Source organism: Pristiophorus japonicus, chromosome 11 (genome assembly GCF_044704955.1).
Source record: "Pristiophorus japonicus isolate sPriJap1 chromosome 11, sPriJap1.hap1, whole genome shotgun sequence".
NCBI classification, from domain to species: Eukaryota; Metazoa; Chordata; class Chondrichthyes; family Pristiophoridae; genus Pristiophorus; species Pristiophorus japonicus.
The window spans coordinates 198431010-198457324 of NC_091987.1; the positions used below are offsets into that span (position 1 = coordinate 198431010).

At 45.5% G+C, this 26315-nt stretch overlaps 1 protein-coding gene across 6 annotated transcripts in view; it reads left to right on the plus strand.

Moving 5' to 3' along the window:
* The window catches only part of LOC139276426 (neural cell adhesion molecule 1-like), a 632849-nt gene extending 629245 nt beyond the window's left edge, over nt 1-3604 (plus strand). For all 6 annotated transcript variants that reach the window (XM_070894397.1, XM_070894399.1, XM_070894402.1 and 3 more), the window contains one exon: nt 1093-3604. In XM_070894397.1, coding sequence (XP_070750498.1) covers nt 1093-1192 — 100 coding nt within the window. In that variant the 3' untranslated portion in view covers nt 1193-3604. The remainder of the gene's footprint in view (nt 1-1092) is intronic.
* Nucleotides 3605-26315: the final 22711 nt, after the last annotated feature.

Genomic DNA, 26315 nt, shown 5'->3' on the forward strand with positions numbered 1-26315 from the left:
AGCAAATTGCCAAGTTAAATTAAATCCTGGACTGCTGTCTTAAACAGTCATGATGGCTGTTGTCAGTATGTTGGCCCATATATCTATAAACATCCTACATAAAAAAACTTAAGAAAGGACCCTTGTTTGGTATCTTCTCCCAAATATTTATCACCTTTTGAGAAAATATTTTTTTCCTAATTGCAAGCCTGAGGGAAATTCCCAATGAACTGAAAAAGTCAGCTATTTTAGTGGAGATTTTTTTCCAAGAGAGACTAGATTTTCTTCTATTTATGTTTCATAGTAATGTTTCACTCCTAGTTCTCCTTTATTCAGGTAACGGGAGTTACCCCACAGGAAGGTTGCTTTGGTGCACACCTTGAAGCTGTGTAACAAAGCAGCTGAGCACTTCAATTGCACTAACTGGCATTTGTTATTATCTGAGTTTTACTTTGGACAGTTTGTAGTTTCCATAACTATAATTCTTTCTGTAAGTCAAGTCTTGTGCTGTTTTTGTATTTTAAGCATGCTTAATGTCTTTCTTCTTTAATGTTTAAGTAGTAAGTGTTTAGGAATACAAGATACCTTTGATACAATGCTGTAACATATCTGTTTCTTTTCATTTGTCATGTTGTTTTGGAACACGTTTATGTATTTGGTGTTGAAACAGTTTATCAGAAATTAATGCAAAAGGCTTATTTAAAAAATGTAACACAATTCTTCTCCGATTCTGGGAACATCCTTGTTCAGGAACTTGGGAAAATTGAAGATCCAGAAAACGTAGTGAGTTGTGGCGGTACCTTGCTGGTTCCATTTCTGATACTTTGCAAATGTGCACGGGGACCAAATTCACTATATGGTGACGGCAAAAATAGTTTTTGAGCATTGTGCATAGAGTATTTGTAGTAATACTATGGTAGGAAATTGTATTTAGTGTAAGATATGGATGGCACAGTCACCACAATGCTTCATAATATATCTCCCTGGTTAGGGAAGAGTTACAGTGTCATTTATGGCTTGTGATGCATTCACCTGGAGCTGTGTGTTTTCTATTCCTGCTGCTTTTACTTGCACCATAGTAATTCATGTTCCTGCTCACTTTCTGCTCGACAGGAAGGTCCCCTTAGAGGAGAAGCCCAAACAAGAAGGGACAGAAGTAAAGACGGTTCCCAATGAAGCCACACAAACAAATGAGAATGAGAGCAAAGCATGATCAACAAAAAAGCCCCGAAACCAGTTTCCCTTCAGTGTCTCTCTTATTATTTTTGAACATGTTTTCCTGTTTGTAGATTTCAGCTGAAAACGGGATCAATTGTGGCACACTTGCTTTTTGTAAAATTCCTTCATTAAAGGGTTGACCACATCATTGAAATTGGTACTTGTTGAAAAAAAAATTACCTGGGGTACTTTAATTGTAGTTATCATTTTTCACTGCGCTTAGTAAGAATTGTGATTTTTAGATAACGTGTGAGTTCTTCAGTTAGAAAGCACTGAGATACTCCTTCAGTTTCTCCCTATGTTAGTAGAGTGAATAGTTGAAACAAAAGGAAGAGTTTTCGGTACATACCTGTAGAAACGGCCACAACTGATTTTTATCCTCTTACTTTTTCAAAGTTAAAAACAAATACTGATTAAAACACAGCTTTATAAATTACCGTTGTAAGGCTAGAAATGTGATTGCTTCACTGTTCATACAAGTACATTATGTGCACAAAGCATTGCTATCTTAACCTGTTTATAATTTTTTTCTTATTTGCAAGTTTTGATCCTGAGTTAGCTTTTGACTAAACAGAAAGTTTGTAAATTTGCATATGTGAAGTATATTTCAATTTGCAGTATTCAATTTTATGAAATGAATATTAATTTTTGCCAACTTTTATTTTCAGTGTTTATTGGTTTAAGACTGCAAACCATAATTGTTTAACCTTTACATGTTATAATTGCGTGTAAATGTAACAGGCTTTGTAATTTTTCGAGGCTTGTTTAAAATGACAATAGTTTAGCCTGCTTGCTTTTGCCATGATTTTTTGTTGAATGGAAGTGTTTACATGACCTTTCCTCGTTACACTTGGTTAGAATACGCATTGCTTATTTGATTTGCTATCAGAATAAAAGATCTTAGTTATGCTGTATGATTGCACACCATATTAAGACCAGTTTATGCCATTAAAGTCTGATATACATTTATGTTTAATTGTTCCTGCTTGTTTCCACTGCAAAGCGCCTTCCATTCTTGCGGCTATGAAAGGAATTATGTAGCGCATTTCTGTTTTCTGAAGCAATGTTTCAACTTTTTAGACTGCAAGCTTGTGCACTGTGAATGCGTGAATATTATAGTGTGTGTTTTGTCATAGTATTTCAAAGAAATTCAGCATAGCTTGGTTGTGAAAGGTGTAGCAGGTAGTTCTGAAGATTGTGTGGGAAAATGCCATCACTGTGGGGTTGGGGGGGAAATTTAAAACAAAATAAGGGGAGGCAAACCTGTTTGGGCATGAATTCCAGGTGTTTAAGTTTTATTGCCTGTAATGTTTAACAATGATGGTAAGACTGAGAGCATTCTCCATTAGCACAATCCAACGGGGTTTTACTCTTTCATGTAATTTTATTTCGTGTGCAGTCTCAGTCCAGTAATGATCGCATTGTTAATTTGTAAGTTCAAACTGTGAAATACTGGTCTTGTCATTTGCTTCAAGTGTTTGCATATATTCAACTTTAGGGATGACACTGGAGGCACATTTTAAGTCGCATGGTTAATAACTAAGGCTTCGCCTAATTATAGATGTGACTCGAGGCTGCATCAGATTACCTTTTGCACCCATTTACTACTATAGTAACACAGCAAAAAGAAATGGCATTTTTATTCCAATGCTGCCTTAAATCAAGCCCTACCCCTGATATAATTACCCAGCGATATTTAAACCCATTACTTGCTGTAATATTTGTGCTGGCGTTAAAATGGGACCAAGTTTACACAGATCATTGCAACCACGATCTCGTAGCGAAAGGAATGAACGTTTGTTGTCTTAACTGTGCCATCAAACAAATCTTCAGCGATCAGATAACTGAATAAAATCATTCGGGCAGAGGATTTTCTCCTGTGTTGCTTGTAGTAAAATCAGAAATGCATTTCTAGAGAGCACATTTACTGTTTTGCTTCAAATAGCCAGTAGAGGAAATCGTCTCCACAGATCCCCTTTTAGAAGTTCCAACGCAGTTCACAATGTAGGTACACTGCCTGAAGTATTCAACTTCCACACGCCCCCGTGACTTTCCTCCCTAGTCACGTCAATTGGCAGAAAATCACTGGCTATCGAGGAAATGCCCAGCCCTTGTGCCTTGGATGAATAAGGAGGCACATATAAAATAGCCTTACGACTTCCTACTGTAAATCACAAAGGCTGGATTTCACCTGTTCTACCCGATAAGGATTAAAGCCTCCAACCTCCACTGTCACCCCTAATTAGAATACCCTGCATCTAGGGCCTTCTCTCCTGTTACAGTCCTTTTTATTGAGTGAAGATTAAGCCACCTTTCCACTATCACTGGTGTAAATACTGACTACTAACCGAAATTTTTGACTTTGCATTATGTCAGATACTTGTGTTCAATAAAAATTACAAAATAAGATGGTGACTGCTGTGTCCGTGTTTTAAGCAAACTTTTCCCTCTCTGATTCGGAGACCAGTAGTGCCACCTCTGCTGGCACCCTGGCTCGCATCAGGCAGTTCAGGGATCGATCCTGAGAAATTCCTGGCCTATATGCTTCAGCTGTTCACTGCATAAACTAACCAACTCGTCAGAAGAGCTGAGAACAAAACAACTAATATAGAAACCTATAATGGAATAGAATTTAATAATCTTATCACCTCTGCTCCTTTTAAAGAGGCAGTCTCACCATCTGTATCCTTTTTAAAGAAGGACTTTTGCCATCAGGATTACAGAAAATATATTAATAACCCCCTCCCTTCCTCTTTGCAGGGGGGATTTTTTTTTATTCAAGCAGTGAGCACTGATGTAGAATCACAGGAACAGGCTGAACGAAGTTACATGCAGGGTTCAGTTGTTCCACTCAGCCAGTACCTCTACTGTCACCAGAAATATGAACAGGCTGGGTCTAGAATGAACAAGCTGGGTGTCTTTTCTCTTGAAAAGAGAAGGTTGAGGAGTGACCTTATAGCGGTCTTTAAAATCATGAAAGGTTCGGAAGGCGTGGATACAGAGTATTTCCCCTTGTGGGGAAGAGCAAAACTAGAGGCCATCAATATAAGATAGTCACCAAGCTATCCAATAGGGAATTCAGAAGAAACCTCTTTACCCAGAAAGTGATGAGAATGTGGAACTCGCTACCGCAGGGAGTGGTTGAAGCGAACAGTATAGATGCATTTAAGTGGTGATTAGATAAGAATATGAGGGCGAAGGGAATAGAGGTTTCTGCTGATAGATTTAGATGAGGAAAGACGGGAGGATCCTCGAGTGGAGCATAAACACCGGCATGGACTGGTTGGGTCAAATGGCCTGTTTCTGTGCTGTATATCTGGTGTAATCCTATGTAGAGTATTCTTGCTAGAAATCAGCAGAAGTAGACCAAATATGCACATCACAGGGACAAGGGACACTGAGTGGTGGGATTTGGTTTAATGTTTGTGATCTCTCACACCCAACGGTTTGTAAGCATGATAGTTGATCCTGGACTGCAGGGCTCTGTTTACCCTCATCCTAAAGGTCAAATTCAAGATGCTCACCAATACACAGATCCTGCAAGCACGAGATGGCTAGCCACAGTAAATCTGAAGGATAAGAGGAGCCCACAGAAAATACCTCCGATTCAAAGGGGTTTACTTGGTAACAAGACTTGCATTTATATAGTGCCTCAGTTTTCTCTCAAAACATGTAATGAATTACTTTGTGAGTGCAGCATGTGAGAGCTGTACACATAATGAGGTGAGATGAATAATCTGTTAATCTGTTTTTGATGAGGAAGAATGTTGGCCAGAAGGCTGGAGGAACGCCTGTTCTTCAAATAATGCTACTTGATCTTCAACATTTTCCTGAACCACCAGAACAAAGCCTCAAGTTAACATTTATCTGAAAGACAGCACCTCTGACAATGCAGCACTCTCCCAGTACTGCACAGAAGTGCCAGTCTAAATTATACGCGCCAATCCCGAATGGTCTTGACCCCACATTCTTCTGACTCGGGTAGCTATCGTACTTCTGTTCAGCCTAGCCTGTTTCTCAGGGGCGTTTAACTACTTGTAGGCTGTAGCAGCTTCTTTGAGGCAGCACAATCCATACCAGTATCCTCTGCAGAGGCAAACGTTGAGGTTTTCGAGCACTCCCTAACGTTGGTGGGATCTGTCACCAGCTCGAAGAAATCCCAATTGTGTCCCTTCAAGATTTAACTTTATAGGGGTCTGCTTCCATACAGTGGTGGGTAACTTTTCCCTTCCAGACACATTTAACACGATTGAAACAAAACCATCTGTTGAAAGGAAGAATTTATTTAATGGGTGCTGTCCTTTTTGGTACTTGGGATGCAAAAGTTTTGTCAGTTTATTTTGGAACAAAACCTTGGGTAAATCATTTACTACACAGAGGGTAGCAAATTGGGTAGTGACATGTCCTTATTTTGTTACTCCCAGAGACTAGAACAATTACAGCTCCGTCTAACTTCGGCATTGGCCGTGTGCAGATCACCACTCTTGGCGTCATCTGCAAGGCAACAATCTGGCTTGACAATTAAAGATGACAAGCATTTTGGTGCCGCTTCCCTCCAAGCTGATTGGAAGATGTTGGCCTGGAGCTTTGGTCATGCCGGCCTGGATGATTCCTGTGCCTGAAAGGCTAGGCTCGAGACACACCTAATTGTAAAGTCCTTACTCAATAACACACATCCACACGAGGCACATTCTATGGACAAGGTCACTCTATGACCTGAACCTTTATTCACAGGACCAAGAAGTGATGACCCTGCATGGCACCTCCCTTTATATACCTGGATGACCAGGTGAGGAGTGTCTCCCACAAGTTCACCCCCTGTGGTCAAGGTGTGCATTTCTTAGCTATATACAGTATTGCAGTGGTGTTACATAAAGGTTACATAAATGACATCACCTCCCCCCCAACGTCTTATTGGGATACAGGTTAAGTCTTTCATGTTGTTTACGCTCCATCGTGGAGCGCCACAATTGGGACTCTGGTTGTTGAGCCTTGGCATGCGTGTTTGTCGCCTGTGGTGATACCGGCCTGTCCGGGCTGACCGCAGGGACTGTGCATGCTGCTGAATGTTCTTGTTGCTCGTTCACTGGCGGTGGTGTGAATACCATCTCATGATCTTCCTCAGTGTCCATGCTGAACCTTTTTTTTTTTTACTTGGTCCGGATGCTTGCGGCATATCTGCCCATTGTTAAGTTTAACCACGATGACCCTATTCCCCTCTTTGTCTATTACAGTACCTTCAAGCCATTTGGGCCCCAAAGCGTGAGTGAGAACAAATATGGGGTTATCAATTTCTATACATCTCCCCCTTGAATTCCGGTCATGGTACTCGTTTTGGGACTGGCGCTTGCCCTCAACAATGTCGGACAGGACTGGATGAATGAGGGACAGACGAGTTTTGAGTGTTCGTTTCATAAGTAGCTCCGCGGGCGGGACCCCCGTGAGCGAGTGCGGTTGGGACCTATAGGCCAGCAAGAGGCGCGATAGGCGGCATTGAAGGGAGGGTCCTTGAATCCTGAGCATTCCTTGTTTTATGATTGGGACTGCACGTTCTGCCTGGCATGGGTGCTGTCCTGACATGGTTGATGCAATTACCCGACATGAACTCCCGGAATTCGTAGCTAGTGAAACATGGGCCATTATCGCTAACAAGGATGTCCGGCAAGCTGTGGGTCGCGAAGACCGCATGTAGACTCTCCACAGTGGTGGATGTCGTGCACGAATTCAAAATGATGCACTCAATCCATTTCGAGTATGCATCAACCACAATGAGAAACATTTTTCCCATGAACGGGTCCGCGTAGTCTACGTGAATGCATGACCATGGCCTGGTGGGCCAGGGCCACGGGCTGAGTGGGGCCTCCCTGGGGGCATTGCCCAGCTGAGCACACGTCGTGCACCTGCGAACACAGTGTTCCAGGTCTGAATCAATTCCCGGCCACCAGACATGTGACCGGGCAATTGCCTTCATCAGCAGGATGCCTGGGTGCTCGCTGTGGAGTTCTCTGATGAATGCTTCCGTGCCCCTCTGGGACATGACTATCCGGCTGCCCTATAGTAGGCAGTCGGCTTGGATGGAGAGCTCATCTATCTGTCTGAAACGGTCTGACCTCCTCAGGGCATGCTCCGTGTGCAGGCACCCAATCCCCAGTCAGGACACATTTCTTAATCAAAGCTAGGAGTGGATCTCTGTTGGTCCAGATTTTGATCTGGCGGGCTGTGATGGGGGAGCCTGCGCTGTCAAAGGCATCAATGGCCATGATCATCTCAGCGTTTTGCTCCGCTGCCCCCTCGTGGTGGCCAGTGGAAGTCTGCTGAGCGCGTCTGCACAATTTTCAGTGTCCGGCCGGTGCCGGATGGTGTAGTCATACGCAGCGAGCGTGAGTCCATCACTGTATGCGAGCTGACGCATTGGCATTGACAGCCTTGCTGTCTGACAACAGGGATGTTAACAGCTTGTGGTCCATTTCTAATTCTAACCTCCTGCCAAAAATGTATTGATGCATCTTTTTCACCCCAGAGACACATGCGAGTGCTTCCTTCTCAACCATCCCATAACCCCGTTCAGTTTGAGAGAGCGACCTGGAGGCATAAGCCACAGGTTGGAGTTGACCCTCAGCATTGCCCTGCTGCAACACGCACCCAACCCCATAGGACGATGCATCACATGCCAGAACCAATTTTTTACAGGGGTTGTACAGGGGTCAACAACTTATTTGAACAAAGTAGGTTCCGCGCCCGATTGAAAGCCTGTTCCTGACAGTCCCCCCAAAACCAATCGCAACTCTTATGCAGGAGCACGTGTAGCGGCTCCAACAACATGCTCAAGTTCGGCAGAAATTTTCCAAAATAGTTCGAGTCCCAGAAATTAACACAACTCCGATGCGTTGCGGGGCCTGGGCGCTCGTCGAATCGCTTCTGTTTTGGATTTGGTGGTCCAAATCCCGTCTGCTGCAATCCTCCTGCCCAGAAACTCGACCTCAGGAGCCAAAAACACACACTTAGACTTCTTGAGTTGCAGTCCTACCTGATCCAGTAGCACCTTCTCCAGGTTGTGGAGGTGTTCCTCGGTGTCACGACCCGTGATGAAGATATCGTCCTGAAACACGATTGTTCCAGGAAGGGATTTGAGCAGGCTTTCCACGTTTCTTGAAAAATCGCGGCCGCTGATCGAATGCCAAATGGGCACTGTTGTAAACGAACAGTCCCTTGTGCATGGTGATGGTGGCCGGTAGTTTAGATTCGTCGGCCAGTTCTTGGGTCATGTAGGCTGAAGTAAGGTTCAACATGGTGAATAGCTTGCTGCCTGCCAGTGTGGCAAAAAGATCCTCCACTTTCGGGAGCAGGTATTGGTCTTGTAGGGACACCTGGTGGTTGATGTCCTTGTTGTTGCCACAGATCTTGACCAAGCCATCCGCTTTTAGGATGGGAATGATGGGGCTCGCCCAGTCACTGAATTCAACGGGCGAGATGATGCCCTCTCTCAGCAACCGGTCCAATTCGCTCTCAATTTTCTCCTGCATCACATATGACACAGCTCTGACTTTGTGGTGCACTGGTCTGGCGTCCGGGGTGATGCGTATCACTACTTTGGTATCTTTGAACGTCCCGACACCAGGTTGGAATAGTGACTCAAATTGCTGTAGGACGTGTGAGCGTGAACTTCGCTCCACAGATGACATTGCATGCACATCCCCCCCATTTCCAGTTCATCTCAGCTAACCAGCTCCTGCCCAACAGTGCGGGACCATTGCCCGGGACAATCCAGAGCGGCAGCCGATTCACTGATCCATTGTGTGTGACCGCCCTGCACTGGAATGATTTCTTTGGTGTACGTCCGTAATTGTGTCTCAGTGCGTTCTAGTTTGGGTCTGCTGGCTTTGAGTGGCCATAACTTTTCGAATTGTTGAACGCTCATGAGTGACTGGCTGACCCCCGTGTCCAGCTCCATGCGTACAGGGATGCCGTTTAATAGAACCTTCATCATCATCGGTGGTGTTTTGGTATATGAGCTGTGAATGTTTGCCACCTGAACCTGCTGAACTTCAGCATCCATCGATTTGTCCCAAGCATCGTCCTGCCTAGCAGACCCCTCTTCTGGTCCATCCTCCTCGTAAATTAGCCTGGTCGCAGGCTTCCTGCACATTCTTGCTAAATGGCCACTGAGGTTACAATTTCTGCAGATAAACTGTTGAAACCTGCAAGTCCTAGCAGTGTGTCTGCCCCCACACCTCCAGCATGAACTGAAATTCCCATTGTTGTGGACAACAGAGCTGTTACCAGGCATTCCTCGCTGATTGATTGTCCCTTTGACTGCTCTTGAGCACCCTGTTAGTGGATGTCAATGGCCCCATCCCGGGCCGCATTGTCCACTGGGCTGGCGTAAATGTCCGTTCAGCCTGCCATTGTCTCTGTTGAGTTAGGCAAGACCTCCCCCTTTTAAACCCATGCTGGCCGTGTTTTAATAAGTTATTGCACAGAAAGAAAGAAACTTAAGCACATAATCCAGGCTGATGCTTCAGTGTAGTAATCTTCTTTGGCATTCCCCCCGGAGTCGAGAATGTCTTGCTACCGCACTAAAACTTTTAAAGGGTGAAGATACCTGTGCGTGAATTCTTTTAATGTGGGGTGGCTGTTGCACACCAGCTACCACACGGACTTGACAGAGCTAGGTCTTGGTCCAATGGCAAGGGGATCCAAGGCGATTGGAGACCAGCGTCACACCCGAAAGAAGGCACCTCTGACAGTGCGGCACTCCCTCAGCACTGCACTGGAGTGTCGGCCTGGATTCTTGTGCTGAAGTCTCTGGAATGGGACTTGAGCCCATAGCCTTCTGACGCGGAGGCAAGAGTGTTGCCCACTGAGCCATGGCCGACAATGTGAAAGAGGGGCAGAAAAGGCCCAAAGATGTGACAACCGCTTCTCTACACAATTGTTATGTCAGCGTCATGGTGCCTTGGCTTGGTAGGTGAGGAAGACGAACAACAAAACTACAAGGCCCAATTATATATTGTTCCTGGTACAAATACAATCTCAGCACATGTTCCCAAAAGGGGACCTACATCAGAACACCGGGTGCAGAGGTTGGTACAGAAATCCATATACAACAACAGCTTGTATTTATATAGCGCTTTTAACGTCCCAAGGTGCTTCACAGGAGTATTGAGAGACAAAACAAAAATGGAGACCAAGCCACATAAGTAGAAATTAGTGCAGGTGACCAAAAGCTTGGTCAAAGAGGTATGTTTTAATGAGCGTCTTAAAGGGGGAAAGAGAGGTCGAGAGGTGGAGAGGTTTAGGCAGGGAGTTCCAGAGCTTGGGGCCCAGACAACAGAAGGCATCGCGTTTATGATATTGACTCCCTGATCCATCGCCACGTTGGAGGCAGAATTGCGTGCGTATATTATCTTGGTTTCCTCCTCCCTCGCCATAAAAGTCTGAGCCATCAATGCCGCTGCTTCCAAGGTCAAGTCCTTGGTCTCATTTAACTTTCTGAAAATCCCAGTATGACCGATGCCCTCAATAAAGAAATCCCTTAGCATCTCCCCCCCCCGCCCTGCAGGCGTCTGTGAACTTACAGAGGCTGGCCAAGCGCCGGAGGTCCGCAATGAAGTCCGGTATGCTCTGTCCTTCCCGACGTCGGTGGGTATAGAATCCGTGTCGGGCCATGTGTATGCTGCTTGCCAGTTTGAGGTGCTCACCCATTAGTTTGCTGAGCTCTTCAAAGGTTTTGTCCACCGGCTTCTCGGGTGCTAGCAGGTCCTTCATGAGCGCGTAAGTCTTAGGTTTGCAGCTGGTGAGCAGATGAGCCCTTCACTTGTCGGCCGCTGCGTCGCCCAGCCAGTTTTTCGTGACAAAGCTCTGCTGAAGCCTCTCAACGAAATCGTCCCAGTCCTCACCAACACTGTACCGTTCCTCTGTGCTACTGGTGGCCATTCTCATGGGTCGTTGATTCCCGTTTCTCTTCGCCAATGTAAAGTCCTTACTCAATAACACAAATCCACACAAGGCACATTCTATGGACAAGATCACTCTATGACTTGAACCTTTATTCACAGGACCAAGAAGTGATGACCCTGCGTGGGACCTCCCTTTATATACCTGGATGACCAGGTAAGGAGTGTTTCCCACAAGTTCACTCCCTGTGGTCAAGGTGTGCATTTCTTAGGTATATACAGTATTGCAGTGGTGTTACATACATGACACTAATATTGGGCCTCAGGCCGCATTTAAATGAGACCCACAAGCTGCGCGCACCTGCTGGGTGTCCCCCAGGCAGCTCAGCAGGGAAGGGGCTTCGATTTTCGTGCCACTGCGTCATCAGCCGCGGCCTCAGGTAGGTCGTTAAAGGGAAAGCAATCGGGTGAGGGGCGACCGGAAAGGGAGGACAATGGGGACTGGGGGGGGGCTCTAGGTGGCAGTATCAAGGGGGAGGTTGCAGCAGCGACCTAGAGGGGATCAATCAGGAGGGAGGGTAGTGGCAACAGTCAAAGGAGGGCTAATAATGCAGCACCACAGTGCGATAATATCTTTAGGTCCTCTAAGTATCATGTCAGTGGCCTTTCATCTACATCTCGCCTACCCTCAGCCACCTAAGCAATGGTGAGAAAAATAATGAATAGCATGTTATGAATTTAATGGCAGTGAGTCAGTTTTCTGTTTATGTCAGTCCTTTATAGAGAGCCACCAGATTATATCAGGAGATAACACCTATGCCTCAAATTTTAAAAATGAACGAAATGAATATATTTTCAATATAAAATTAAAAAGTTCAGTCTGTTACAAATTCGGGATCCTTGCAATAGACACTTGCTGCACATCTGTGGAAGAAAGCTTTTCAGAAAGTTTCACCATGGCACTCTGCCAATGTAATAGATCCAGTTGATGGGAGCAGTGTCACTTCTTGCTGAGTGATGTCGTTTTGAAATCTGTGGCAAGAATAGAAACTGGCGGTAAGAACAGAGATCAAGAGAAACCTCATTAATTTGGATAGTTTTAGTGGGCTGTTTGATCATGAGGTCCATCACCATTAAAAATCCTTTCTGGCTTTTCGCTTGAAATTAGACTCTTCGATTATTAATGTATGGGGGGAGAAATTCAGCTGCTTTGCGCCTCCCGTTAGCGCCTGGTGGGGGCGGTATCGGGGCGCTAAGGGGTTAACGATCGGGCACAGCGAAAGCAGCGAGGCCCGCAAACTTCAGTGACGGTTACTCTTACCGCGTGAGCCTCTAGCGCCTCACGGATTATGATGTCATAAAGTGCGCAGTGTCCCGTTACCGCCCCGGATGTGAAATTATCTCCCACCCCCTGCAGTATCGCCGGGCGTCAACAACGGCAAGAGGAGGTGTTGTTGCCTCGGCTGGCTGCCTGGGAACGCTAATTAAAGAGAGTGGTTTTCAGGTAGGCCAAACTTTATTCTTTACACCATACTGGTGCCTGCTGAAAATTTTTGGTGTTTCATGTCTGCCAGATGTCCAAGCCCTCCACTTTCTGAGTTTGGGGCTGTATTGACAGTCACGCAGGTCGCCATGCAACAAAGAACTGACGAGAAGTAGGTTGTGCTCTATCACTGGCCCTTCCCTTTAAGCGAGGGAAGCAGCCTCTGATGCCGGCAGCATTGCGCTCCACGTTGATCAGTGCTCTGATGCTACTACCCCGCTCTCCCACTTTAGCGTCCTAAGAGAAGTGGTCAGTGCTTGATTTAGCACTGCACTTCCCAATTGGAGTGTTGAAGCTGGATTTCCCGCGAGCAGAAATCATAATTGCCTGCCGCTACTTTTTAGAGATTTCAAAAGTTCTCGCCCCAAATGGGGCTCTGTGGAATTTCTAGCCCGTGGGCATTTAACATGTTTGTAAGAAAATCATTCTACTGTTAAATGGACTTTAAACTAAATGGACTTGGGGCAAGAGGCTGGGGGTGAAGAGTGTGCAATGTGAATGGGGAAAGAGCAGAGGAATTAAGGGTTTGGGGAGACAGAGAGACTGGGGAATGAGAGGTTTGGAGGAGAGAGGATTAGAGGTCTGGTGATTGGGGCTAAGTTGTGAGCTGCGGGGGAGAACCATTTCTTGATATGTCGTGGAGTGAATCAAATTGGCTGAAGATTGTCATCTATGATGGTGAGACCTCAGGAGGATAGCTGAGAAGGATTATCCACTCAGCACTTGTGGCAAATGCTTCAGCCTTGTGGTTTGCACTCGGGCGTATGCTCCTCGTTATTGAGGGTGATGATTGTGGACAAAAAAACCTCATACTTGAGCCAGAATGCTTTCATTACTAATAGTTTTTGCCTTAGGGATAATACGGAACATAAAATCTCGACCTTTATTTTTTGGCCGAGATACACACCTTGGTTTATACATGTTGCAACTGTAATGATGTCCTTTTATCTGTTCATGGAGCCACCCACTTCCACCCTTATGTTGCTTAATTGTATATCATCATGATGGCATGTGTGTGTTCTGAAAATGACAGTTCGTGGAATCTCTGAAAGTGATTCAGTTCAGAACATGGGGCCCAAATTTCCGGTTCTGGCGAAAACGGCGCATCTCCAAAACTTACGTGACCTGCCTGGGCTCGAAGGTGCGCCGGAATCTTCTTGAGAAATTCTCCGGTCCTCCTGGAGCGTGCCATGGCGCAGCGTAGTCTCCCTGGGGCGGAGCAAGCCGATCGCAGCCCGCAGTGGGGACGGGGCGAGGGATCAACCTTCCTGTCAGTGCTCCAACATGCCTGCGCAATGGCTCAGCAGGGCATTTTTCCCCCAGTCTGTGTTTGAAGGGATGGAGGAGCATGGGAGCGGGGCACTGGTGAGATGATCGGTGGGGTAGGAGCATGGCAAGGTATGTAGGGGGAGCGTGGCAAGGGAAGGAGGTGGAGCGTGGCAAGGGATGGAGGAGCGTGGGTTGGGGGTGCACTCAAAATGATCGAAGGGCTGGAGGAGAGAGCAGGGGTGCCTCCTTCTAGCCTCCACCCCGCCCCCCGCAACCCCCCCCAAACCCCCATCCCCCCCCCACACCACCCCCCCCACACACACACACACCACTCCCCCCCACACACACACCCTCCCCCCACACACCCCCCCCCACACACACACACACACACACACGCACACGCCCCCACAGCCCCACCCCACACACACACGCCCACACAGCCCCACCCCACACAAGCCCCCTCCCCACACCACACCCCCCCCCTCACTGTTAGATACAGAGAGAGAGAGAGAGAGACACTGACAGAAACACCTTCCCTTCACATAAAGGTAGGACTTCTATTTTTTATTGATTGATTGCTTATTACTTCAGTCTTGGTGCTTTAGGTGCAGGGTTCCTTCTATTTTTTATTAATTAATTGCTTATTACTTTTTGTGCTTCTTTTGGTGCTTGGTGCTTTAAATGTACTGCTTTGTTTAGTGCTTAGTACTTTGCTTTAATGTTGTTGTGAAGGTGTTTATGGAAAATCCTCTAACTTCCCTTCCCTGCCCCCCCACCCCACCCTGTTGTGATGTTGATGTGTCCTTTGTGTTTAATGCTTCCTATCCGCCGTCTCTGGCTGTGCCTGCACTAAACTTAACTCTAGGTAATGTTTTTCAGAACTTACAAAAGTGGATACTTACTCCATTCTAAGTTAATTTGGAGTAAGTTTTCGCTGCCGAAACTTGCAAAACAGGCCTAAGTGGCTGGACACACCCCCTTTTGAAAAAAAATACCTGAGCTAAAATGAACCTAAAATAACTCACTAAACTGGAGCAAACTAAGTGCCGAGAATTGCGATTTCTAAGATACTCCAAACTAAACTAGTTGCTCCAAGAAAATTGGAGCAACTCCACCTGAAACTTGAGCCCATGGACACTAACAATGCAGGGGGTGGTGAAAAGTTGCTGTAGAGTAAAGAGATAAAAGGACATCATTACAGTTGCAACATATATAAACCAACGTGTGTATCTCTGCCAAAAAATAAAGTTGGAGATTTTATGTTCTGTATTATCCCCAAGGTGAAAACTATTAGTAATGAAAGCATTCTGGCACAAGTATGAAGTTTTTTTGTCCACAATTTTAACAAATGCATAATGTGCAAGAAATTAGTCCGAGTCTGAGTCTATGGAGGGAATTTTAACATGGAGCAGGGTGTGGGTTGGGTCGGCGGCAAACTATTAGCTGAATGCAATATTAACATTAAATAGGACTCTCTATAGCTAAAACTATCTTAGGCACACACTACTGTAGTTCATGTCAAAGATACAGATCCATTTACGCAGTAGCAAAATAGCTACCATCAAGAATAGACTTAATGAAGCCATGGAAGCGCTGATTTTGGGGCGTCAGTTTGCACAGACTGCCTGCTCCCTGTGTTGTTTGTGGTGTGCTGGAGGGGACACTTGTAAGTGGTCCAGCTTCACACAATCGCACCATGTCAGCTCAAAATAGTACAGTGAATCTGCATGAAAGTCCAGCTGCCAGTCTTGGCTACATCTGCTTACTTTGTCCACAGTTCTTTGAAAGCTGCCTATTTCCCCTCTGACCATCTAACCCAAGTCATCATCAGATTTCACAATATTACAAGAAATTCTCTCCTCCAATTCAGTTCTCTCCATTGTGATTTCAACCCAAATAAAAATACCATTAAAAAGGTTTCTGATTTCTAGATTGTATCCTTTGATCTCTAATTGTGAATTAGCTTAATGTCCCTTTGTCTTTTGTCAAAGTCCCCTTCATTAATTTGTTACTGCATTTGTAGCAGAATAATATTAGCTAATAACTTTATCGCTTTCTATTGTGATTTTCTTTTTAGTGAGGGGAATGTCTGCCTCAAGTTAGAGATGTTGGGAGTGAAATTCAGTAACGCCCTGTATGAGGAGCTAAGTCTTAACTTTTTGAACAGTTAGCGCCCGCTGAGTTAGGCTGCAAAATTGGGCATTTTCGCCTCAGAAATAAATGAAGGCAGTATCTGAGGCACTGATGGCTTCAGTAGGACGCTGCTGCAGCACAATTACCAGAGCTGTACCCAATTTCAGGTGAATTTCATTCAGCAATAATCAGCCTCCTGCTCATTCCAGTTCTTAAAGGGGATATCGTTTCAGGCAGCACCTGGTCATTTTCATCATTGCTGGACTTCACTGAGAGATGGAAGAAGTTCTGAGATGGTTGTTCAGTTAGTGCCTGTGGGGGTAATGGGGTGCTAAGAGGTTAGTGCCCGGGCACGACGAATGCAGCAACACATGCAAATTTCAGTGCCAGTTTAGCACTGGAGCTAACATTTATAGCCTCAGCCTCTAGTGCCTCGCAGATCATGACAGCATCAAGTGCGCAGTGCCCCGTTACCGCCCCAGATGTGAAATTGCCTCTCTCCCCCTGCAGTATTGCCGGGCATCAACAATGGCAGGAAGAGGAGGCATTGTCACATCAGCTGGCCACTTGGGGAGCGCTAATTAAAGGGAAAGATTTTCAGGTCGGCTAAATGTTGTTACTTGCACCAGTCTGGTACCTGCTGAAAGTTTTTGATGTTTCATTGCTGCAAGATGTCCAAACCCTCCGCTTTCTGAAAGTGTTTGGGGCTGCATTGGCAGTCGCGTAGGTCGCCTTGCAACGCAGAACTGACGAGAAGTAGATTGTGCTCCATCATTGGCCCTTCTCTTTAAGTGAGGGAAGCAGTCTCTGATGCCAGCAGCATTGCACTCCACATTGTTCAGCGCTCTGCTGCTACCGCCCCGCTCTCGCACTTTAGCACCCTAAGAGAAGTGGTGAGCACTTAATTTAGCACTGCACTTTCCTCTCGGAGCGCTAAAGCTGAATGTCCCGGGAGCAGAAAATCATTATCGCCCGGCGCTACTTTTTTGAGATTTCAAAAGTTATTGCCTCAAACCGGACACTACAGACTTTCTAGCCCATGGGTTTTGGTCTGATCCGTTACTTGTGGGCCATTTCCTACCTTCCCACCACCACATCTGCTGGGTCTGACCTCACTAAACAACATTAGTGATCCAGTTGACTTTTTATGACCATCCAACAGTTCAATGGTGACTTTTACTGACACAAGCTCTTTCTTTCCAGATTGTTTTTTTTAAGTTGAATTAAAATTCTCATTTCCAGGGTGGAATTTTAAATCGTATTTAGTCCAGACCTCTGGATTAGCAGCTGACGACACTACTGTGCCTGTAATGAATGAAGTTATTTTGTATGAAGCACTTGTACATTGTGCTTACATAGACACTGATGTTCACACATGCATGCTTCTGGCAATCAAGTGCGGAATAGGAATCAGGACCAGATTTTCTGCTGGTTTTCCCACGCCCTCCAGGTGTATTGGTAGCACGGCATGGCTGTTCCTACTTTGGGTCAGATGACAGTTCGTGGAATCTGTGAAAGTGATTCAGTTCAGAACATGGACACTAACAATGCAGGGGGTTGCTGCAGAGTAAAGAGATAAAAGGAATTCACTACAGTTGCAAAATGTATAAACCAAGGTGTATCTCTGCTAAAAAAAATAAAGGTGGAGATTTTCTGTTCAGAATAATCCCCAAGGCGAAAACTATTAGTAATGAAAGCGTTATGGCACAAGTATGCAGTTTATTTGTCCACAATTTTAACAAATGCATAATGTGCAAGAAATTAGTCCGAGTCTATGGAGGGAATTTTAACATGGAGCAGCGTGTGGGTCAGTGCTATGCCAGGTAATGCATGTATTCAGTTGGTCACATAGGGAGAAACACCTTTATAGAGAAGGTGAAGGGAGTTCCTGTTGCAGTGCTATGTGCTGTATAAATGAAATATAAATTCATGTTGCTGGTCTTAATTACAATTGTCCTTGTAAAATTTCATTCTCTTCCATAATTAAATAAAAAGATGAGTCAACTAACAATGTTCTGATCGATTGTCCTTGAAGCTGCATATGCAATAGCTGTACGCATGGCACATTTGGCCTAAGATTTTAAATCCAGGTGCGTTTTGGGGTGAGGTGAGGGGGTGTGGGGGTGGGGGGGGGGGGCGGGTGTGCGGTGGTAGCGGTGTGAGATCGAAACTCTCTGGCTGCTTCATAAATGCTCCCTGGGTTATTTTGACTTCTAGGCCTCAATGAAATCCTACCAATTGACTTCCCTCCTGAAACAAGCAGGAAGCAGCAGAAAGTCCTGTGGCCCAGAAGGACCGGCTATATGTGCCCTCTCTCAAGGGCCTCGCATTCAAGGGTTGGGTGGTGGGGGGGGGGGGGGGTTGGAAGATTCCACAGCCAGGCTGGCCTAAGCATTCCTTGTGGGGATTAGAGGCAGACTCTGTCGACTCCTGGCACCACAAAGAAAGGAGAAAAAAATTACCTATTTGGGCCTCGTCTGGCTCCGAGCCCTCTTCCCACTGTCTTCACCTGGCGGGAATCATACAATGGTTTCCATGCTCAGGCTATTGGTTAAAATTACAATCGGGTCCCGATGACATGCAGATAAACCGAAGAGCGCCGTCTGCTTTGGAAACGCCCGTGCCACATGCTCAGAGCAGGTTACATTAGAAATGGCGAGTTCTTCCCAACCTTTCGACAGATAAACTGTTATGTATGTAACGATGTAAATCTTGCCACCAGAGGGTGCGACTGTGGGAGTCCTAATGGTCACCTGTACACATATGCAAGGCCAGTATAAAAGGTTGGCTACCATGTTGTTTAGGTACTCTGGAGTTGTAATAAAGAAGGCTAAGGTCACACTAAGTTTAGCTCACAGTACTCAGCCTAGTGGAGTTCTTCTATACACAACATAAGCAACCTGGGCAATTTTAACTGCTCACCACCTGGTTTCCGCTGACCAGCTATTGTTAAAACTGCCTTATTTTAACATTTTACACATGCGATATGTTTTTTGGCTCAACCGTCAATTTCAAAACCCAGCAACTACAGGCCATTCAGTTTAATCTTGGTAGTGGGGAAGCTTTTAGGAACGATAATCAGGGACCAAGTTAACAGTCACTTGGACAAGCTTGGATTAATTAAGGAAAGTCAGCACGGATTTGTTAAAGGATTGACGTGGGTTTCCACGAACATGAATTTCCAAAAGACATTTGATAAAGTGCCACATAATAGGCTTGTCAGCAAAGTTAGTGGCCATGGAATAAAAGGGACAGTGGCAGCATGGATATGAAATTGGCTAAGTGAGAAAACGGAGAGTCGCGCTGAACGGTTCCTTTTCAGACTAGAGGAAGATGCATAGTGGCGTTCCCCATGGGTCGGCATTGGGACCACTGCTTTTCTTGATATATATTAATGACTTCGACTTGGGAGTACAGTGTACAATTTCAAAATTTGCAGATGGCAGAAAATTTGGAAGTATAGTGAACAGTGAGGAGGATAGTGATACACTGAAGAAGACATAGACAGGCTGGTGAAATGGGTGGACACGTGGCAGATGAAACTTAACACAGAAAAGTGCAAAGTGTTACATTTTGGTAGAAAGAACGAGGAGAGGCAATATAAACTAAAAGGTACAATCCTAAAAGGGGTTCATCAACAGAGAGACCTAGGGGTATATGTGTACAAATCGTTGAAGGTGGCAGGGCAGTTTGAGAAAGCAGTTAAAAAAGCATATGGGAAACTGGGCTTCATAAATAGAGGCATAGAGTACAAAAGCAAGTAAGTTATGATAAACCTTTATAAAACGGTGTCACTTATACAAATAAAGAGCCATTCTGAATGAAAATGATAAATAAAGCAAATAAAAAATGCGTTGAATTTTCCTACCTGTATGAAGCAGCAGCAGCTTTCGAGCTGCGGAGCTTCAGGCCTTTTATCCAGCAGACACGGGCGGCGTCAGTCGGACAACGGCAGCCCAAGACGGCAGCAAGCAGCCTTCAAGCTGCGGAGCTTGAGGCCATTCGGCCAGGAGACAGGGACGGCGTCAGGCCACCCACAGGGACGGCAGCAAGCAGCCTTCGAGCTGCGAAGCTTCAGGTCGTTCGGCCAGGAGGAAGGGGAGGGACACGGTTGGGGCCACACTCAGAGGCAACGCAGCAGCCTCCACAGCTGTGAAGTTATTTTTATAGGCTGCAGGCCGTTCGGCCAGGAGACAGGGGGATGTACAAAGCACCGGGAGGGAGAGCCAGCCAGCAAGTTTAAAAGTTAAATTTGTAATTCAAGTATGGGTGCTGCATTATCAACACCACGGATTATGCAATGGTTCGCCATCAATTCACTGCATAGGAGAGAATTGATTAGAGCTCACCACACCAGGAACATCATAGCCCGTAGGCTGATGGGCAGGAGACCTTACCCACATCGGCAATATCGAGCCAGGCGCTCGTACCTGGACATGAGTGAGGCTGATTGTGTCAAAAGGCTGCGTTTTGTCATTGAGATCTGTGATATGCTGAGAGCAGATTTGCAGCCCAGAAGCAGAAAGCCAACTGCCTTGCCTGTTGAAGTGAAGGTAACAGTTGCACTTGCCTTCTATGCCTCGGGATCATTCCAGGCTACAACTGGAGATGTGTGCGCCATCTCTCAATGTGCAATACATGCCTGCGTTTACCAGGTCACGGCTGCACTGTATGCGCGGAGGAATGACTTCATCAAGTTCCCAATAACCGCACAAGCAATGCATGACAGGGCTGTGGGCTTCTTCAGGATTGCTGGCTTCCCAAAGGTGCATTGATTGTACCCACATCGCCTTGCGAGCACCTGTGGAGGATTCCGAGCAGTACAGGAATAGAAAAGGTTTCCACTTCATCAATGTGCAGCTCGTGTGAGACGACAAGCAGCGCATCATGTCAGTCGATGCAAGATATCCATGATGCGTTCATCCTACGCGACAGCGTTATATCTGACATGTTTGAGCAGCAGCCAGAAGGACAGAGCTGGCTACTGGGCGACAAAGGGTACGGCCTGGCCATCTGGCTCATGACGCCCCTATGCTTGACACGGACAGAAGCTGACCATCAATACAACATGGCGCACATTGTGACACGCAGCATCATCGAGAGGACCATTGGCATCTTGAAACAGTGTTTCCGATACCTGGGCTATTCCGGAGGCCACTTGCAATACTCTCCTCAGTTGGCGGTCACTTCACTGTTGTGTGCTGCATGCTCCATAACTTAGCCATCATGAGGCAGCAGGAGCTGGTAGTGGAACCAGAAGACCTACGTGAGGGTCCAGTGCATGATGATAGTATTACGGAACAGCAGGATGTGGATGATGACGACGATCAGGAAAGCATGCAAGTGCCTGATGCCGGAGCACGAGGTCGGAGGAGGGCCGTCCATCGTGCTCCTTTAACGATTGCTCGAGCCTTGCGCCAGCAGCTCATCCGTGAACGCTTCAATTACTGATGCCTGAGGGCTCTGTGACCACTGTTGCGCATGGACATGTTTATTCTTTGCAGTTGTTTCTACATTGTGTTGTGTTAATGGAACATGAGTCAGTTTTAATGAAAAAATATTTTATTGAAAAGTTAACAGTGTAATAAAATATTTGTTGTATCAAACTTTACTTTTTAATATGACTCTTTAAGATCACTTAAAAACTTTAAGATCACTTATAAACTTGTAAAGTTACAAAACTTACAAAACAATTTCAACGTGAAAAATCTTATACTCTAAGATCACTTACACTTTAAGATCACTTTTTAAGTGCAAAATTAAATAAGATACAAAATGTGAGAGCATTTACACTATAAGATCACTTAAAAACCCTAAGATCACTTATAAGTTGTAAAGGTACAAAGCTTACAAAACAATTTCAATTTGAAAAACGTTACTACAGTTACATCAAGAACAAGAAAAAAGCAGCAAAGAAAGGCTGCAACCATGTCTCATCCACATCTCAGTGAATGTTCACTTCTACATGGGGGTGTCATTTGACTGGTCGGGCTGTGTGCCCTTATTGCAGCAGCTACCTCACCCAGGCCCTTCCTGATGGCCTGTGACGACACTTGCATGCCCTCCCTGACGGCCTGTGCCATCGATTGCACTCCCTCGGACATTTCCTCCCTAAGTTCCCGTGTCATTACTGCTATTTCTCCCGTCAGGACCGTCAACTCTTCACCCACTGCACTGATGCCACCGATGAGTGATCGGGTAAGCTCATTGGTCTCCATACCCAATGCCACAACCTGAGCCGCATCTGTTGCACGCTGCATCTCAGGAGAGCGTGTCTCCAATCTTCTTCTCCTCTGCCTGGGTCTGCCTCGCGGCACCACTACACTGGGAGGCACGGGCTGGGATGGTGGGACCCTCGGTGTTCCAGACGGTAGCACTAGAGTGGGAACCGTGGGCTGGGATGGTGGGTCAATGGGTGTAAACTGCTCCATTATATCACCAGCACCACTGGGACCCGCAACCTCGGAATCAAAGCCATGGAAGGTGGAACCAGAACCTATGCAGGGGTTGAAACTCTGATGCCCCTTAATGTGGGCTCATAAATATTAATTTGGAAGGTCTTCCCTGAAGATATTTCAGTCATCGCTGCCTGCAGCCAGTCTGGATCGTCCACTTCTGGTTCTTGTTCTGGATCTTCAGGATCTTCAGGGTTGACATCATCATCATCTTCTGCAAAATATATCAGAGCAGTCAAATGTTTAGCAGCAGAGGAGGGGGCATGAATACTCTCACACATAGCAGGCCAGGCAGCAGATTGATTTGAAGGGCCACAATGCATTTTCAGGACTTACCTTCTTCCTCGCATGCGGGCCCAGCTTGTACTGTACTGATTGCTTTTCTCCATCATAGCAGCTATCCTCTGTTCCAAGGGTATCAGTGGATGCAGATTTGGCGGGCCTCCTTCTGTTTGAGTTGCTTCCCTTTTGTTGTGGGCCAATTTCTTCTGCAAAGATTAAAATATAACTTTTTACAGAGTGCGTCTTTCTGCAGAGTGGGACAGAGACATAGTCACATTACAATTCCGATTACATTAAAAAATGAAAATATTACTTACACTAACGACTTGACCAAGGTCATGCCATTTCTTTTTACATTGGCTTCCAGATCTCATGGTATGCACCACTGCACAGTAATCTTCTGTAACTTGGTTCCAGCGTTTCTTCATTTCTTTTGGTGCCACTTTTATGCGACCTCTGTTGCAGGTATCTAGCTCCTGCCATCTCTGCTCAATTACGTTGACTAATATCTCGACTTCCTCATGCAAGAAATTCTTTGTTCTTGGTGGACGTTGTTCCATTGCTGTATTGAACTGACACTCTTATTTTTCAAAACACACATTCCTTATTTTGCATGCACCTATGCAGCACCTGTTCTGGAAGTTTAGCAGCAAAAATCAACACTCACTGATTTCAGCAGGTGACTTCTTCAACAGTGCTGCTAAAAGCATTCCTTCAGGCCCAAAAAATCACCAAGATTCAATCCCAAGCCTTTCCACAGCTCCACAAAACAAATCAGCACTTTTCCTCCTGTACCTTTAAAAATGGCCGAGTGCCAATGTTTGTAACGTACTGTGCATGCGCGCACGCTCCAACGTGCACGCGCAAGGCTGCCGGCATGACGTCTTCGGCTGTGAGCTAGCCCCGCCCCCCTGCACTTTCAAAATCGGCACGACGTTTTGGCCACGACCCCCGCTGAACTCTGCGTGCCGCGCCGCTGAGCTGGAAGCAAGCTGTTGGGAGGCCGAGAATTGTTCAGTAAGTTTTTGACATGCTTTTGGGCACGGAAAACGGGCATGGATGTTGGGGCTGTGCCATTCTAGTTGCGGCCCGAAACTTGAGGTCAATGATTCTATGATACCTAAAACTATCTTAGGCACACAATACTATAGTTCATATCAAAAATACCGATCCATTCACAAAGTAGCAAAAAAAAGCTACCATCTCGAACAGTCAAAGTGTCAGCTGTGGCTCAGTGGGTAGCACACTTGCCTCTGAGTCAGAAGGTTATGGGTTCAAGTCCCACTCCAGGGACTTGAGCACGAAAAATCTAGGCTGAAGCTCCAGTGCCACGTGCTAGTCAGAGTAGGAATCGCAGGATAGCTCAGATGAATACGTGGCTTGAGCAGTGGTGCAGCAGGGAGGGATTTAAATTCCTGGAGCATTGGAACAGGTTCTGGGGGAGGTGGGACCAGTATAAACCGGACGGTCTGCACCTGGGCAGGACCGGAACCAATGTCCTAGGGGCAATGTTTGCTAGTGCTGCTGGGGAGGAGTTAAACTAATATGGCAGGGGGATGGGAACCAATGCTGGGAGACAGAGGGAAACAAAAAGGAGACAAAAGCAAAACACAGAAAGGAGATGAGTAAAAGTGGAGGGCAGAGAAACCCAAGACAAAAAACAAAAAAGGGCCACTGTACAGCAAAATTCTAAAGGGTCAAAGTGTAATAAAAAGGCAAGCATGAAAGCTCGGTGCCTCAATGCAAGGAGTATTCTGAATACAGGAGAGGGCTCTGAGCTAGTTAGAAAGGGTGAGAGCTCAGATGAACAGGATCCCAAGAAAGAATGCAAAAGGCAGGAGGCAACAGAGCAAAATAGCACTGGGGTAAGTGTAAACCACAAGGTGATAGGAAGGGACAATATGTATGAATATAAAGGGGCTGAAGGAGGGGTCAAAACTAAAAATCATGGTTTAAAAACTAGTATTAAAACACGCTACCTAAACGCACGCAGCATTTGAAATAAAGTAAATGAGTTGACGGCACAAATCATTACAAAAGCGTATGATTTGGTGGCCATTACAGAAACGTGGTTGCAGGGTGGCCAAGACTGGGAATTAAACATACAGATGTATCTGACAATTCGGAAAGATAGACAAGAAGGGAAAGGAGGTGGGGTAGCTCTGTTAATAAAGGAAGATATCAGAGCAGTTGTGAGAGATGATATTGGCTCTAATGAACAAAATGTTGAATCATTGTGGGTGGAGATTAGAGATAGTAAGGGGAAAAAGTCACTGGTGGACGTAGTTTATAAGCCCCCAAATAATAACTTCATCGTGAGGCAGGCAATAATCAAGGGAATAATGGAGGCATGTGAAAAAGGAACGGCAGTAATCATGTGGGATTTTAACCTACATATCGATTGGTCAAATCAAATCGCACGGGGTAGCCTTGAGGAGGAATTCATAGAATGCATACGGGATTGTTTCTTAGAACAGTATGTTACAGAACCTACAAGGGAGCAAGCTATCTTAGATCTGGTCCTGTGTAATGAGACAGGAATAATAAACGATCTCCAAGTAAAAGATCCTCTCGGAATGAGTGATCACAGTATGGTTGAATTTGTAATACAGATTGAGGAAGTAGTGTCTCAAACGAGCATACTATGCTTAAACAAAGGGGACTATAGCGGGATGAGGGCAGAGTTGGCTTAAGTAGACTGGAAACACAGACTAAACGGTGGCACAATTGAGGAACAGTGGAGAACTTTTAAGGAGCTCTTTTATAGTGCTCAACAAAAATATATTCCAGTGAAAAAGAAGGGTGGTAAGAGAAGGGATAACCAGCCGTGGATAACCAAGGAAATAAATGAGAGTATCAAATTAAAAACCAATGCGTATAAGGTGGCCAAGGTTATTGGGAAACTAGAAGATTGGGAAAATTTTAAATGACAGCAAAGAATGACTAATAAAGCAATAAAGAAAGGAAAGAAAGATTATGAAAGTAAACTTGCGCAAAACAGAAAAACAGATCGTAAAAGCTTTTACAGATATATAAAACGGAAAAGTGTGACTAAAGTAAATGTTGGTCCCTTAGAAGATGAGAAGGGGGATTTAATAATGGGAAATGTGGAAATGGCTGAGACCTTAAACAATTATTTTGCTTCGGCCTTCACAGTGGAAGATACAAAAACCATGCCAAAAATTGCTGGTCACAGGAATGTGGGAAGGGAGGACCTCGAGACAATCACTATCACTAAGGGGGCAGTGCTGGACAGGCTAATGGGACTCAAGGTAGACAAGTCCCCTGGTCCTGATGAAATGCATCCCAGGGTATTAAAAGAGATGGCGGAAGTTATAGCAGATGCATTCGTTATAATCTACCAAAATTCTCTGGACTCTGGGGAGGTACCAGCGGATTGGAAAGCAGCTAATGTAATGCCGCTGTTTAAAAAAAGGGGCAGACAAAAGGCAGGTAACTATAGGCCGGTTAGTTTAACATCTGTAGTGGGGAAAATGCTTGAAACTATCATTAAGGAAGAAATAGCGGGACATCTAGATA